Source organism: Podarcis bocagei (assembly GCF_964188305.1).
Source record: "Podarcis bocagei genome assembly, chromosome: 7".
Taxonomy (NCBI): domain Eukaryota; kingdom Metazoa; phylum Chordata; class Lepidosauria; order Squamata; family Lacertidae; genus Podarcis; species Podarcis bocagei.
Window position 1 is genome coordinate 83,884,407 of NC_138132.1, and position 14,984 is coordinate 83,899,390.

A 14,984-nucleotide genomic window follows, 5' to 3' on the forward strand; every position below is an offset into this window, starting at 1 on the left:
AGTACTTAATTCATTCCAGAGGTCCGTTCTTAACCTGAAACTGTTCTTAACCTGCGGTACCACTTTATCTAATGGGGCCTCCTGCTGCCGCCGGAGCACAATTTCTGTTCTCATCCTGAAGCAAAGTTCTTAACCCGAGGTACTATTTCTGGGTTAGCGGAGTCTGTAACCTGAAGCGTCTGTAACCTGAAGGCGTCTGTAACCAGAGGGACCACTGTATTCTTAAGAGGGTCTCTTCTCCAGTCTTCAGAGAGTAGCTGGAAGTGGGGAGGCAGAAAAAGATCCTCCTTTCCTTCCACTCTGCTGTTTTAATCTGAAATCCTAGGCGCAATACTGTGCCCAGAGCTCAGAAACTGCTCGCGCTAATGAAATTCCCTGTCGCAAAATGTGCCTAGAACAATGGGAGTTTCGAACACTGGAGTGACCAGCTGATGGCAGGTGATGGGGTTAACCATGTGTGACCATCTTCTTCTGCAAGAAAGGTTTATTAAATTTCCACATCACCTAAATGGACTCGAGAAAGAACCTCAACGCAAGAGGTGGACCTATAACATTCTAGAAGCGGATCGTGAGCCCTAACAGTGAAACTGGCTCTTACATCAGGCCGAAATCCCATCTAGTCGAACATCTTATTCTCACAATGGCCAACTAGATGCCTTTGGGAAGCCTGTTAGTCACGGTGGCCAACAGCCAGCTCCTTAAAGGGAGTTATGTGCTCACATTTCATTCCATACAATGCAGTTTACACAACAAAACAAGAATAAAAACATTTTATTAAAGCTAGAAATATTCCTGCACACAAGGTAAACATTTTTTTGTTCAAGTTGTGCATGATTACCCTTAACAGCAAAGTCTTGCTTTTTTTAAAAAAATCAATAAATATAAAAAAATAAATTAAAAATTGAAGTAATATGGAAGGAGAACAATTGTCAATAAGTCAAGAGTGCATTATAGGAACGGGGAGAAGGGGCAGCAGTTGGAAAAGATGAATAAATAGAGAGCAGGAAACACTGAGATGACTCTGTGGAGAGTCATTTTCGGTCATCCTTGGCACAACCACTTCAAAGCTGAAACTCACAAATGCCAGAGGGGACTCGGCGCAAGGCATTACTCTTGATCCAACCACGTTTGGCTTATTAAAAAGGAAGAACAAAGGAAGAGCCCATCTGTGACTGAACAGAGCAACTGTTCAGCGTCCAAAAAACGTTCAACAATGTTGCTGTGGCATGAGAAAACTCTCCCACCTCCCAAAATCCACAGAGTCTTAACCAGTTGAGGTTTGGCTTCCAAACAGGTAAATAAATACGGCATTGGGCCTGCAGGTTTCTCGGAGACAAGATGGCAGAGCTGGCAATGGGATGGACAGCTCTAGGGATGCTTTGGTCTTCTGTGTTGCAGGGCTGTAAACGGAAGGGAGCCAGATGGCAGGAAGGATGGAACCAGGCATCCAGTAGTCCCAGGATCTGTCCAAGCCAGGAGAGAGGAACATGGAATGAAATGTGGCTTTTGGCAGATCTGCTTGGCGACGCACAGTCAGTGTGCGGCACAGCCCAATGCCTCGTCTGAAAACTTCCAGCACCACAGCGTTACTATTTCCAGCAGTCACGAGGCCAGGCAATAAAACGCAGAGCTATGCTGAGGAAGCACAGTGGAAAAGCAGGCACCCGACTCCTTCTTTGGCAGCCGGCATCCTTGGTGAGAGAGGTCTCCTGAATTCTCCACTTCAAGTATGTATCAGGAAGTACAATGGCCCAATGGTTCTTGGCCTGGCCACCGGGTAGCTGAAGTTAGGCAAGCAAGCTACCAATACAGAGCAAGATCTGTCCACCTTAGATCGGAATGCCAATGGTGCTGACCTGTTCCTTCAGACCCATGAGGCTGTAGGCAATGCGCTTTTGGTGTCCTGGCAGACGTACCCCAATTTTCTTGATGTCCCTGGGAAGGGGAAGAAAACAGATGTGACCAGGTTAGTGGGAAATATTGTGAAATCCGGAGTGTATTCCTTTAACTCCCACCAGCATAACTTGACATTCAGTAGCTCCATCTTTCTTGCAGAGGTATTATTTAAAAAAGAAACCGAGGTCGATATTGAAGCCACAGCTTCAATATCACACAAAGGTTCCCAGCAACCCCCGTGCTGAGAAGGTGTGGACTCCCCTTGCCATGATCCAAGGAGGCTGGGCACCCGTCTGCTTTTAACGAGCCACTCCTCGTTTTCCCGGCCTCATAAAGTGGCTTAATTATAGGGTGCAGGCTTGAATCAGCCTCTCCCAAGAGAGAGGGGAGAACAACAAGAGGCAGCAACAACAAGATGCGTAAGCCCCCGCCCCGACACGGTGGAAAGGTGAATTTATGAATCCTACAGGATTCTAACAGTGAAGTCATGTGACAAAAGAAGGGAGCTCTCTCCTCTCTGGAAATCAAAGCAGAAAAGAGCCTCATTCTCCACTGTGAACTGGGAAGGGGTCGAATGGACCACGATGTTCACAGCCAGCTGAGTTGGCTTTTCACAGAGGACCCTGAACTCCAGATACCTCCTCTCTCAGGAGGGGAACAAAGGCTTGAGAAGAAAGACCATGAGAAAAAACAACAGGAGAAGCATTCTCAGCAGGCATGGGGGTGAAAAACTGGAGGAAGAGTGGAAGTTGCCACACTCACTCATTGGTCATCTGCACCACCTTCTCAATGACATTGTACCCAGCGGCCACGAAGTGCTCTGTATATTGGTGCATTTTGATGGATTCCAGCCACTCGGCCACAGTTCGGAAAGGGATCCCTTCTGAGCCACTGGTGCTGGGTAGGCGAATGGAGATCCTTCAAAGACAAAAAAAGGGGACCCCGGCTCTTTAAAGTTCGGTCTTGTCTAAGGGGACCCAAGTGGATGGAGAGAATTCTTGGGAGGCTTATGGGCTGGGAATCCCCCCCCCTTCCTGGCACTGTTCTTACATGCTTCCGTCTCAAAGGACTGGAGAGGGGAAGGGGATGTTCGGAGACCACAGTTCCCAAACCATATCTAGGGATTCTGAGAGCAGGAGGCCCAGGAGAGAGGAACGTACCGAGGGTCAAACTCAGCCAAAGTCTTGAGTGACTCAGGAGCGCGGATGAGCTTGTCCAAGATGCTAACGATATCATTGAATTTGGGTCTGTGACTCCTCTCCTGTTGCCAGCACCTCATCATCAGCTGGTAGATGGCAGAAGGGCAGTCCATGGGTGCTGGGAGCCGAAAGCCTTCATTAATTGCTTTCATCACCTGTTTGGGAAGGCAAAGTGAACAACAGTGAAGGGGATTCAGCTTGGAAAGACCACCCCTTTTGTCTTACCATCCTAGCATAAAAACCAGCATCCAAGGCAGGCAGGATTGCAAGCCCACCCCAGGACTTGCAGACATAAACTTTGAGGAACCCAAGCATAAGCACATTTTTATGTAACTTGAGTCAGAACGGGTGGATGGATTCATAGACGACTGTCTGGGCAAAACTTATGATGCAATTTACATCATAAGACTGAGCCCATGTTGGGGGCAAAGACATTTCCACACACAGCTAGGGTGGGATGTGGAGGGGGGGGAGCCTCGTAACATTGCTTCATTAAAAAAATGGACCTCAAGACAAAACTCCATTTGCATTCTGGAACTGGGACTGTATCTCCTAGATTCAGGTAGGTAGCCATGTTGGTCTGATGCAGTCGAAATATATAAAATATATAAAAAAATAAAAATATTGTCCAGTACCACCTTTGCTGCCACATACACCCAGACAACACCATCACTGGACCAAACAACATCAAACATACCATCTCAGGCCTATTTAACTGCTTATCTTCTAACATTGTGTATGCCATAAAATATCAGCAGTGCCCTTCAGCTCTCTATATTGGACAAACAGGCCAAACCCTACGCCAAAGGATGAATAGACATAAATCTGACATCAGGAATCGCAAGACAGAGAAGCCAGTAGGAGATCTCTTCAATCTCCCAGGACATTCAATCTCCTGGGATCTCAAAGCAGCTGTCTTATTACAAAAGAATTTCAGAAACAGACTTGAAAGAGAAGTTGCTGAATTACAACTTATCACTAAACTGAAAACTATGGAGAGACCTGGTCTTAATAGAGATATTGGATTCCTACCTCATTACATATGCTAATCACCTGCATACTATCCCTTGCTTTTTCCTGTAGGACTAATTGTAGTCGTTAACACTCGTCAACAACCCCCCCCCCCACTATATTAGGGTCTGGTGACTTCTGTTTCAGTGTATCTGAAGATGTGTGCATGCAGTTGAAAGCTTATACCAAGAACAAGCTTAGTTGGTCTCTAAGGTGCTACTGGACAATTTTTTTTATTTATATATATATTTCGACTGTATCTCCTAGAATTAGCTTTCTTCTCCATTAGCCAGAAAACTCCAAACACAAGGGATCCAACAGCAATTTGGTCACCAGTAGGGGCATCACTTGCCCCTTAGTTAGCACCCACACAAGGACATCCAATCGCTTACCTCGTGGTTGGAGAGCTCCCAGTAAGGCCGTTCACCATAGGACATCACCTCCCACATCACTATTCCGTAGCTCCAGACATCACTAGCCGAGGTGAACTTGCGATGAGAGATAGCCTCCGGTGCCGTCCACCGGATCGGGATTTTCCCACCCTGCAAGGGACAAGCACACCAAAACCCTCAGAACCTCTGACTCCCAAGGCACTCACTGATTTGGGGGAGAAAACACTTTCTAATTCCCAGGCTCTCTAAATGTGTGCTTTCCTCCGTTCAGGCAACTTCTGATGTTCCTGATAGAAAAGCAAGGTGTCGTGTTTTAGCCAAGTGGCAGATGTTGATGACTAGAAGTCAAATCCTTCCGGAACCAGGGCAGAGACCTTAGCTAGCAGCCATCTTAGGAGTCATGGGAAACAAGCATTCCTTCCTTCCTTCCTCTTCTTTCTTCAGGTGTTCCTAGAGCCTGGATTAATTCCCACTGGCTCCCTATTATACCGAGCAGTAAAGCAGACTTCCTGCTACTGGTCACTCGCATTCCATTGATCATCCACTGCCAGCAAGTTAGAAGTTCCTTCCTCCCATTTGGACCCCCTATAACCCCACCTTTCTGGCTTCCCTATTTCTTCCTCCTATACTATGGGAAGTTCCTCCAGATGCCAGCCCTGGCTCTCATATTGCATCCCCTTTCCCACCCGTTGCAGCTTCCTTGGCAATGGTGGGACAGAACCGTAACTTAACATGACGGGGCAGCAGCCGTTATCACTCACACTTGTAGTGTAGGTGGCGTCAGGGTCATCCTCCAGGACGCGGGAGAGACCAAAGTCGGAGACTTTGCAGACGAGCTGGCTGTCGACAAGGATGTTGCGAGCAGCCAAATCCCGGTGGACATAATTCATGCTGGCCAAGTACTTCATACCAGAGGCAATACCCCGCAACATGCCCACCAGCTGTATAACACAGAATTCCCCATCTTTTTCCTGTTGAGGCAAAAAGGGAAGGATTTAGGACCTACACGAAATTAAAAGATGCCTGCTTTTTGGGAGAAAAGAAGTGACAAACCTAGACAGCATCTTAAAAAGAAGAGAAACCACCTTGCCAACAAAGGTCTGTATAGTTAAAGCTATGGCTTTCCCAGTAGTGATGTATGGGATGGGGCTATCTGTTTAGCCCATTTTAGCGTTGGCTAAGCTCTAAAATCTTCCTGGAGCTTTTAATTGTGTATTGACAAATGTACTTTTTTCTGACTGATGGTCGAATAAAAGGTTGATGATGATGATGATGATGATGATGATGATGTATGGAAGTGAGAGCTGGACCATAAAGAAGGCTGATCGCCAAAGAATTGATGCTTTTGAATTATGGTGCTGGAGGAGACTCTTGAGAGTCCCATGGACTGAAAGAAGATCAAACCTCTCCATTCTTAAGGAAATCAGCCCTGAGTGCTCACTGGAAGGACAGATCCTGAAGCTGAGGCTCCAATACTTTGGCCACCTCATGAGAAGAGAAGACTCCCTGGAAAAGACCCTGATGTTGGGAAAGATGGAGGGCACAAGGAGAAGGGGACGACAGAGGACGACGAGATGGTTGGACAGTGTTGTCGAAACTACCAGCATGAGTCTGACCAAACTGCGGGAGGCAGTGGAAGACAGGAGTGCCTGGTGTGCTCTGGTCCAGGGGGTCACGCAGAGTCGGACACGACTAAATAACATGCAAGCTAAATGCTAAGTTTCTTAAGCAGAAGCTTTATTCCTTTTGACTTAAAATATGTACATGCTGCCTTTAAGAACAAAGGCTCTTTCAGTTCATAAAAACCCATTTATGTTGGAGGCAGTATGCTTCAGAGCATCAGAAAGTGCAGGAGGGGCGAGCGCTATCGCTCTCTGCTTTAGTGCTTCCTGTAATGGGCATCTGGCTGGCCACATTGCAAACAGGATGCTGAGCTAGATGGCCCACTGGCCTGATCCAACAGGCTCTTCTTACTCACAGTATACATGAGAAGGAGGCCAGCAATGAACAGAATACCCTAAACGGGCCCTAAACAGCCTCGGTCCAGTATACCTGAAGGAGCGTCTCCACCTCCATCGTTCTACCCGGACACTGAGGTCCAGCTCCGAGGGCCTTCTGGCGGTTCCCTCACTGCGAGAAGCCAAGTTACAGGGAACCAGGCAGAGGGCCTTCTCGGTAGTGGCGCCTTCCCTGTGGAACGCCCTCCCACCAGATGTCAAAGAGAACAACAACTACCAGACTTTTAGAAGACATCTGAAGGCAGCCCTGTTTAGGGAAGCTTTTGATGTTTGATGTATCACAGTATTTTAATATTCTTTTGGAAGCCGCCCAGAGTGGCTGGGGAAGCCCAGCCAGATGGGCGGGGTATAAATAATAAATTATTTATTATTATTATTATTATTATTATTATTATTATTATTATTATTATTATCATCATCATCATCATTCTTATAGAATACGACTTACCCGCAGGAATTTATCAAGGGCACCATTCTCCATGTACTCTGTGATGATCATGAACGGCTTATCTGGAAAGAGAAAGAGAGAGAGAATTGGCTTATGAGAGCCAAGTAGATTCCAAACTCTGATGCAGTTGCCCAGGAGTTTGGTGTCTTGGAACTGGCCCTGCAGAAAGAGGTAGCTTGGAACAGGAACCCAGTAACAGGCACCAAGGTCCTTAAATCCTATCTAGGGGTTCTTACATTTGGAGACAACTCCCTCTAGGCGGATGATGTTGTGGTGGTTAAACTGGCCCATGATGCTCGCCTCGCTCAGGAAGTCAATGCGTTGCTTCTCCGTGTAGCCAGATTTCAACGTCTTGATGGCCACTGGGATCTCCTTCTTGCTGTTCTTCAGCGTTCCCTTGTAGACTTCCCCAAACTCACCTGGCAAAAAAAGAAAAAAGTGGAAGTGTTTCATATTCTTTTCAAATAACTACAGGGTGGATGAGCAGAGGCAGCTTCAACCTGAAGATCGAAGTCAGCATTACCAGTTCCCTTTCTGAAAGCTCCTTCTGAAACTAGCGTTGACTACATGGGAGAAGAGACATGCTCTCCACCTCCATCAGCCAACTGCATTGTGCAAGATATCGATGGAAGGCACCCTACCTGCCCCTATGACTTTCTGCCGGGAGATGCACGAAGGATGAATCTCAGTTGTGAACTTCAGGACTGCCTGATTGGGGTCTTCATAGGTGTGGGGATCCACATACGTCTTCAGGGGCTTGAGCTGGTCTGTGGGGCGAAGAGGAAGAACACAGTTAAGGGGAGCTCTTGGCAGAGGCTGTTATAAAGCAGTTCCATGCCTAAACTCTCTGCTTTTCAAGTGTTGCCCACTGCCAAGTTAGTCTATGATCCGGCAATGGAGCAGAGAAAAAGACGGCCAGTTCAGTCACAGCCTGCTAGGATGATTTTCAGTCGAACACTTAATTTGCAAGATGGGCGAGGTGAGAAGCAGGCAAGAAATTCTGGGTTAAATTCAAAAGCACAATGAAACTAGCTACTTATCTCAAACCCCGCCACCAATACTCTTCTTCCCCCTCCCTCCATTTCTTAACTTACTATCAGTTTGAGTCCGCTTTTGCGAATAGGCAGGGATTCTTCCACTCTTTAGATAAAGGTGTATGGTAGGATTTGCTCCCTACTTAAATATTTATTTTTTTCTGTCTAAAACAGAAGAACTTTCTTACACTGTGTGTAATAAAGTAAGCCACCTTTGCTGATGTGCTTCTCAAGAATCTTAATGTAAAAATCCTTTATTTGCCTCTAAAAATTACTGGGATGCCTGTCTGGCATTTAAGAGGTCTTTTAGGATTTCCAGCCGAGAATAAAATTCAGTATCGGTTGTCAGGAGTTTTATTTAGGCAGGAACAGAGGCAAACACGTATTCCTAAATGTATGCATGTTATAACTCTAGCAAAAGACCCCAAACCTCTTGTTGGTTTGTGTGTGTGTGTGAACACATGTGAGTGCTGGACATGCATGTGGGTTCAGACACCGCAAATGCACCCCTTTAACAATAAATGCTCTCTCTTGAGGTCTAAACAGCTTGTAATTTTTTTGCCCTTTTCTGTTCTGTATGATGTTTCAGATCCAGCAAATTCCGCCTCCTGCACTGATGTGGCCAGTGACCATTACTCACCAGACTTGGAGAAATAAACATCCTCTGGTGTCTGCCGGGCCCTTGAGTTCCTTTTCCTAAATGACAACAATAAGGGTTTTCTTGAGTGATCCTGTGAGGCAATCCTATCCGTACCTTCTCCCACAGAATACCTTATCCACTAGACACAGACCTCCTTGCATCAAACTTTGTAACCTCTGTCCCATTCCTTCTCAAAGGCCTTTTAACTTATTAAAATAATTTTTTGGGTCAGTCCTTTCCACTGATTTCTGGGAAATATGCTTTCTCAAGTCAGGTTCTTTGATCAAGCCTCACCCCCTAAGGTTCTGCCCTCCCAAATTTTGGCAGGTTGCACCAATGTAATGGACGTGCAAGCAGGCCTACGAATGCAAAAGTGCAAATTCATGGCTTAAAAATACAAATCCCAGAGGAGAGAGCACATGGGGCTGGTGTGAGGACACCATGACTCAGCAGCATGTTTCTCTCCCTCTTTCACTTTTGATGGTTTATCTTAAAGAGTTTAAAAACACAAAAAGGAATAAACCAGGAGGGGAATCTCCAAAGCCTAGCATGTTCAGCCTGGTTTGACTGTGACATCAGATGGATGCTGATGTTGCTAGACATGGAGTGCTATATTCGCATGTGCTAATGGAAGAGCCATTGGAACCCCATGAAAACAAGTTTTTTTTAACTGCTTCTGAAAAAGGAGACCCCCAAAAAGGAAAAGGCCAGACAGTTTGCTATCTGGCAAAAATGCTCACTTGCTGCAAACCATTTCTCTGAAAACTGAAGGCACTTGGGAGAAGTCTACACTCATTCCACTTTTGCCTCTGGAAAAATAGATTATGGTATCATTAAAAACAAACAAACAACAAAACCAACCCTGCAAAGCCTGCTAGACTGGAGGTAACAGGTTGCCGTAAGTTGCCTGTTTGCACCCCGTGGGAAGCAAAGGAGCAGTCGGCATTCAACTCTCCTAAAAGCCATTGTTGCCCCGCTGCCTTAAACAAACAGAATAATAATAATAATAATAATAATAATAATAATAATAATAATAATAATAATAGCACATGCCTTCGGCGAATGAGCACGACAATCAGCGCCACCACCGCGACCGTGACAACAAAGCCAGCAATAGAACCCCCAATAACAGCAGTGGTATTTGTGCCGTCAGAGCCTGTGGGGTGCAGAGAAGAAAAAGGTGGTGGTTAGGAAAACATTGCTATACGAAAACAGATTGTGTGTCTGTGTGTTCATCCTCTTCTGGTGACTTTGCTCCAGTCCCCCCCCCCCGCCCCCAAATTTACTTTCCCTGCTTCGGCATTAACTAGAGGAGCTTTGCCTCCCCAAAACTCACGTTCATCGAGCGTCTCGAACTCGTGCTCCATGCTGTTGGTTCCCTGACCCTCCTGGGTCAGTGCTTGGACGCTCACCAAGTACTTGGTCCCAGGGGTGAGCTTCGGGAGAGTCACAGAGCTCCCTTCGCAGCGCAGTACAGAGTAGCTGTTCTCATCTTTCTGCAAGGAAAGGAACACACAAAAACTCGCATGGCTCAGTTTCTCCCCGTGAAATGGGCTGGGGGGTTGGGGGGAGGGGGAGCGTTGCTCAAGGTTAAGAGCAGAGAAGTGCCAAGGAGAGACAGATACCTTCTTCTTGTAGGTGACCTGGTACTTCCAGACATGGCTTTGCTGCCGGGGTGGAACAGTCCAGGACAGACTTAGGCTGGTTGTGGTGCGGCCATCCATGGTCACTGAGGTCACTCGGGGAGGTTCTGAGCATGGAGAAGGAGGAGAAAGTCTGGCATGCTGCAGTGGATTGCACCCTCCCCAGCCAAAACCATTTGCCCTAGTCACCAGCCAGCCAGTAGCCCCAGATCCATCTAGAATTTGCAAACTCATCTGTAATGAGGCATCTTACGACTTTGAGAGTTTGTTCAAATTAGATTCGCAGATCTGGTGAACACCCAGGTCCAAAATAAAAGTCCAACAGAACAAACCACAAGACCCCACTCTGCACAGCTGCCTTCATAACAAGGCAAATGACACCAATTAGCATATGCTAATCTATACATATAGTTTCAAATTTAGACAGGCTATTGTGTGTGTGTTTAGCTTTTACTAACAGGGCTTAAGCTCTGAGCTAAAACTAATTTCTGGATGCAGTACACTCTATGGACTGGTCCCTCTGCACTGCTTGCAACCTCTTGGCTGCTTTATGCGCATATTAAAACTAAACCTAAACTTGCTCAACAACTGAACACTGCTACCTTTATCTAAAACACACACAGCTGTCTCCTCCTCTGTCCCATCCAGCTATCCAAAGAGCCTCTGGGCAAATTTGGATGGCGCATTGGGCTCTGCAGGATCCTGTAAGGAGGTGTGGGTTCTTTTTGGTAAAACAAAGCTTTAAAAGGGAGTGGTGGTTGGGAAACCCAACACAAAACAGCCAGGCCTCAGCTCTTCCGGGCAATCCCTAGTCCCATCCTTAGCAGACAAGAAGTTTCTTTGCTGTGGCTGCCGTATGAGAAAAGGACATGTTCAAGAACCAGGGAATGCCCCTTGCGCAGTGGCATGGATCGCAAGAGCAGTCATCTTGGATCAGACCACATTTTGCCCCAACAGCACTCGCCCTATGCTTCCAGAAAGCAGCGTCGGAAGGCAACAGCTCTCAGGACGATACTTGTGCAGACTAATGGCACCTCAGAGTGCACATCTGCATTGTTTTCACTTGGCTGTGACGTTGCGCCCCCTTACCAGTCTGGTTGACGCTGATGCTGGTGACGCCGTAGCTGCGCCGTGGGCTGAAGGAGGACACTCCGTTCTGGGCCTCTACCGTGAAGGTGTAGTTAACGTGTGGCTCCAAATCGCTGACGGTCAGGGAAGTGCTGGCCACGTTGTGAGGGTTTTCCGAATACCGGAGTGTGGCGTCGCAGGGCCGGCACTCTCCCGACTCCGGCCAGCACTGCTCACACGACACGCTGTAGGTGATGTCCTTGCGGCCACCTGTGTCCCGGGGTGAGGACCAGCGCAGTTGAACCTTGGCACCCAAGCCTATGGCTGTGACAGCATGGGGAGCAGAAGGGGGTCCTGTGAATGGAGAAAAAAAGGGCCTAATGAAAAAAATGAACGGGTCTCTTTGATGCAGGGCAGAAGACCACTCCCCAGTTAGCCCAGCAACTCCTAGGCCTTCACTTCCAACTTTTGGCTCTTTTCTCTGGTACTATCCTCCATCCCTCTCTCCTCGCTCTGGCCTTCTCTCCATCTCAGCTATCTATCCCACCCCTCATCAAATATTGTCCACAGGGACTCTCGCATTGCCCAGGAGCGAGTCTGCTGCTTTTGTCGCTTCCTGCCTTCCCTCCTGTGACTGACACAAACTGAGTAAAACAGCAGTAGCTTATCCAAGGTTGCTTGGTTTCATTAAATACTTGCAAACTGCCTCTGGACACTGATGAACCTCCAAGCGGATAGCCGTCAACGCGGCAAGCCTTTTTCATTTCCTGGGACACGGGGCAATCGTACCGCTTAGATCTCCCACTTACTTGTGCATGGCAGGGAAACAGGATCAGTCAAAGCCCGAAAATAGCCTTCCTCGCAAGGGCACGAGGTGGAACCTTCGGAAGACGGCAGAGTGTGCAAGGGACATTTTGAGCAGGCGTTGTTGGAGATGTCCTCTTTGAAGAACCCAGGTGAGCAAGCTGCAAAAAAGAGAAAAGAAGGGCTGGGTTAGTTCTCCCGGGGATCCTAAGCACAGCCCATGGCAGACAATGTATGGAGAGATGACTTTTATCGGAAAGACCCGAGTTCAAATCAAACCACAAAGTCACCGTTCGATCTCAGTTCCGCATGTGTTCAATGGGAATGATAGTTCCACAAGAACTTAGGAAAAAGGTAAATCCAAAGATCATTAAGCACTTTAGTTTTCAAAGAATACTTGGCAAGGGAGGAGAGATACACTCAGGTCCTTTTAATCTGTTCACTGGAAATGAAAACACACTCCAAGCTGACGTGTGCATCCATTGGGGTACCTCTACTGCTGCTGCTTCTTCAGTTTTCCAGTGTGCCTCGTGACTGTGCATGCATCATGGTGAACGCACATTACAGGGGAGGGTGGAAGGACGTGCAGAGGAAAGCCCCAGCCTACCTAGGCCAATGCCTGAGACGAGCAACTCTTACTTATTTCCTGCATGAGTAAACTCTTCCATAGGAACTCAGTTTGCTCCTCAAAATCCCCCTGGGATCGCGTCACTTCCTTGAGGGATCTACAAAGGAAGAGCTCTTTGGAAGCCTCCGGTTCCCGTTTGGAAAGCACTCAATGCGGCCCGACTTATAGCTTTGCCTTAAGTCAGCAGCTGGCATGAAGACTCCTTTCTTGCAAGCAACAGCCCCCTATGGGCACTGCTACCAGGATCGCACCAATCCAGCAGCCCTCAGGCAGAGACTCCATTCCATTCAAAGCAGGGAAACTATTTTTCAAAAGACAGCCTACTCAAAAACCTTCCTGTGAACCAGACAGTGGTAGAAGCATCTTTGTGCCTGGAGAAAATGCCATGGTCTTCCCAATGGAACTCTGTACCATCCTGTCTGGTCACAGCAGCCCCTGATGCCAAGAGATAATGTCCCAGCCTGGGCTGGAGCGGGGAAAATCCTTTCCCGAATCTGATGGGCCATTACTGAGGCTCCAGAACAGAAGCCACAAAATACCATTTTGTTAACTGTCCCCCTGAACATAGCAAATCTTAGCTATTTGAAATGCTTTTCTGCATTTTCAAACTTCTGCCCCAGATGGAACTTTACTTGCATTCAAGAGATTGCTGTTTTTTTAAAAAAAAAGAAACACGCATGCACGCACACCCACCCACACCCAGGTTGTTAAATGGAAAAGAGGGTCTTGTTCTTGAAAGCTGCCTCTCCAGAAACAGCATCCCCAGTCTTAACCTCTTTCAATATCTTGTGTGTGTGGTCTGTGATCTCTCAGTTTGCTTAGAAACAAAAGTGCTACCTGTAAAAATGTCATGCTACCAAAGGCAGGAGGGGTGTGTGTGTGTGTGTGTGTGTGTGTGTGTGTGTGTGTGTGTGTTCTTGTTCATGGAATCATAGAATCATAGAGTTGGAAGAGACCACAAGGGCCATTGAGTCCAACCCCCTGCCAAGCAGGAAACACCATCAGAGCACTCCTGACATATGGCTGTCAAGCCTCTGCTTAAAGACCTCCAAAGTAGGAGACTCCACCACACTCCTTGGCAGCAAATTCCACTGTCGAACAGCTCTTACTGTCAGGAAGTTCTTCCTAATGTTTAGGTGGAATCTTCTTTCTTGTAGTTTGGATCCATTGCTCCGTGTCCACTTCTCTGGAGCAGCAGAAAACAACCTTTCTCCCTCCTCTATGTGACATCCTTTTATATATTTGAACATGGCTATCATATCACCCCTTAACCTCCTCTTCTCCAGGCTAAACATGCCCAGCTCCCTTAGCCGTTCCTCATAAGGCATCGTTTCAGGGCTGGTGCCCAAAGCAGGTTCCTCCTCTTGGCCCCCCCAAGGAGAAGAGGGTACTTTCAGCTTCTGCCTTCTGGAAGAAGGTACATGGTTATAAAGACTAGGACTAGCCGCCTGAGAAACAGTTTCTATCCAAATGCAATTTTGGTTTTAAACGCAGTGTAAGGGACGCGGGTGGCGCTGTGGGTTAAACCACAGAGCCTAGGACTTGCCGATCAGAAGGTCGGCGGTTCGAATCCCCGCGACGGGGTGAGCTCCCGTTGCTCGGTCCCTGCTCCTGCCAACCTAGCAGTTCGAAAGCACATCATGTGCAAGTAGATAAATAGGTACCACTCCAGCGGGAAGGTAAACGGCGTTTCCGTGCGCTGCTCTGGTTCGCCAGAAGCGGCTTAGTCATGCTGGCCACATGACCCGGAAGCTGTCTGCGGACAAACACCAGCTCCCTCGGCCTATAGAGCAAGATGAGCGCGCAACCCCACAGTCGGGCACGACTGGACCGAATGGTCAGGGGTCCCTTTACCTTTACCTTTAAGGAGTCTCTACGGGAGTGTATTGTATTTTAAAAATGGGGTATCGGAGTTTTTAGGGGGCTAACCAGGCTGGGATAGCAGGCATGTTGGTTTTGAATGTCTTATGTAGATTTTTTTCCGTTTTCAATTCCGTTGTTCTGTATGGAACAACGACAATAAAGATTATCGTATCGATTTCCAATAAGACAGTGTCATACACCACAGATCTGCATACGGCCTCTTCTTTCCTCACAGAGCAGCTGTTCAGCCCTGTTATAGTTTTGGCTGATCTTTCCTAAGCCTTCCCCAGCTCCACAATATTCTTTTTCAGGTGTGATTTTCAGAACTGCAAGTGCTATC

General features: G+C 47.4%; 1 protein-coding gene across 2 annotated transcripts in view; it reads right to left on the reverse strand.

The window, feature by feature from the left end:
• Nucleotides 1-755: 755 nt before the first annotated feature.
• EPHA2 (EPH receptor A2) overlaps nucleotides 756-14,984 on the reverse strand; it is a 34,705-nt gene continuing 20,476 nt past the window's right edge. The window contains exons 4-17 of one of the 2 annotated variants that reach the window (XM_081202970.1): nucleotides 12,159-12,314; nucleotides 11,371-11,703; nucleotides 10,264-10,388; nucleotides 9,975-10,134; nucleotides 9,692-9,794; nucleotides 8,639-8,694; nucleotides 7,606-7,731; nucleotides 7,201-7,383; nucleotides 6,965-7,026; nucleotides 5,260-5,469; nucleotides 4,499-4,648; nucleotides 3,057-3,250; nucleotides 2,659-2,814; nucleotides 756-1,935 (exon numbers count right to left, since the gene is read on the reverse strand). In XM_081202970.1, coding sequence (XP_081059096.1) covers nucleotides 1,830-1,935; nucleotides 2,659-2,814; nucleotides 3,057-3,250; nucleotides 4,499-4,648; nucleotides 5,260-5,469; nucleotides 6,965-7,026; nucleotides 7,201-7,383; nucleotides 7,606-7,731; nucleotides 8,639-8,694; nucleotides 9,692-9,794; nucleotides 9,975-10,134; nucleotides 10,264-10,388; nucleotides 11,371-11,703; nucleotides 12,159-12,314 — 2,120 coding nt within the window. In that variant the 3' untranslated portion in view covers nucleotides 756-1,829. The remainder of the gene's footprint in view (nucleotides 1,936-2,658; nucleotides 2,815-3,056; nucleotides 3,251-4,498; nucleotides 4,649-5,259; nucleotides 5,470-6,964; nucleotides 7,027-7,200; nucleotides 7,384-7,605; nucleotides 7,732-8,638; nucleotides 8,695-9,691; nucleotides 9,795-9,974; nucleotides 10,135-10,263; nucleotides 10,389-11,370; nucleotides 11,704-12,158; nucleotides 12,315-14,984) is intronic. The other variant, XM_081202971.1, reaches the window with a different exon arrangement.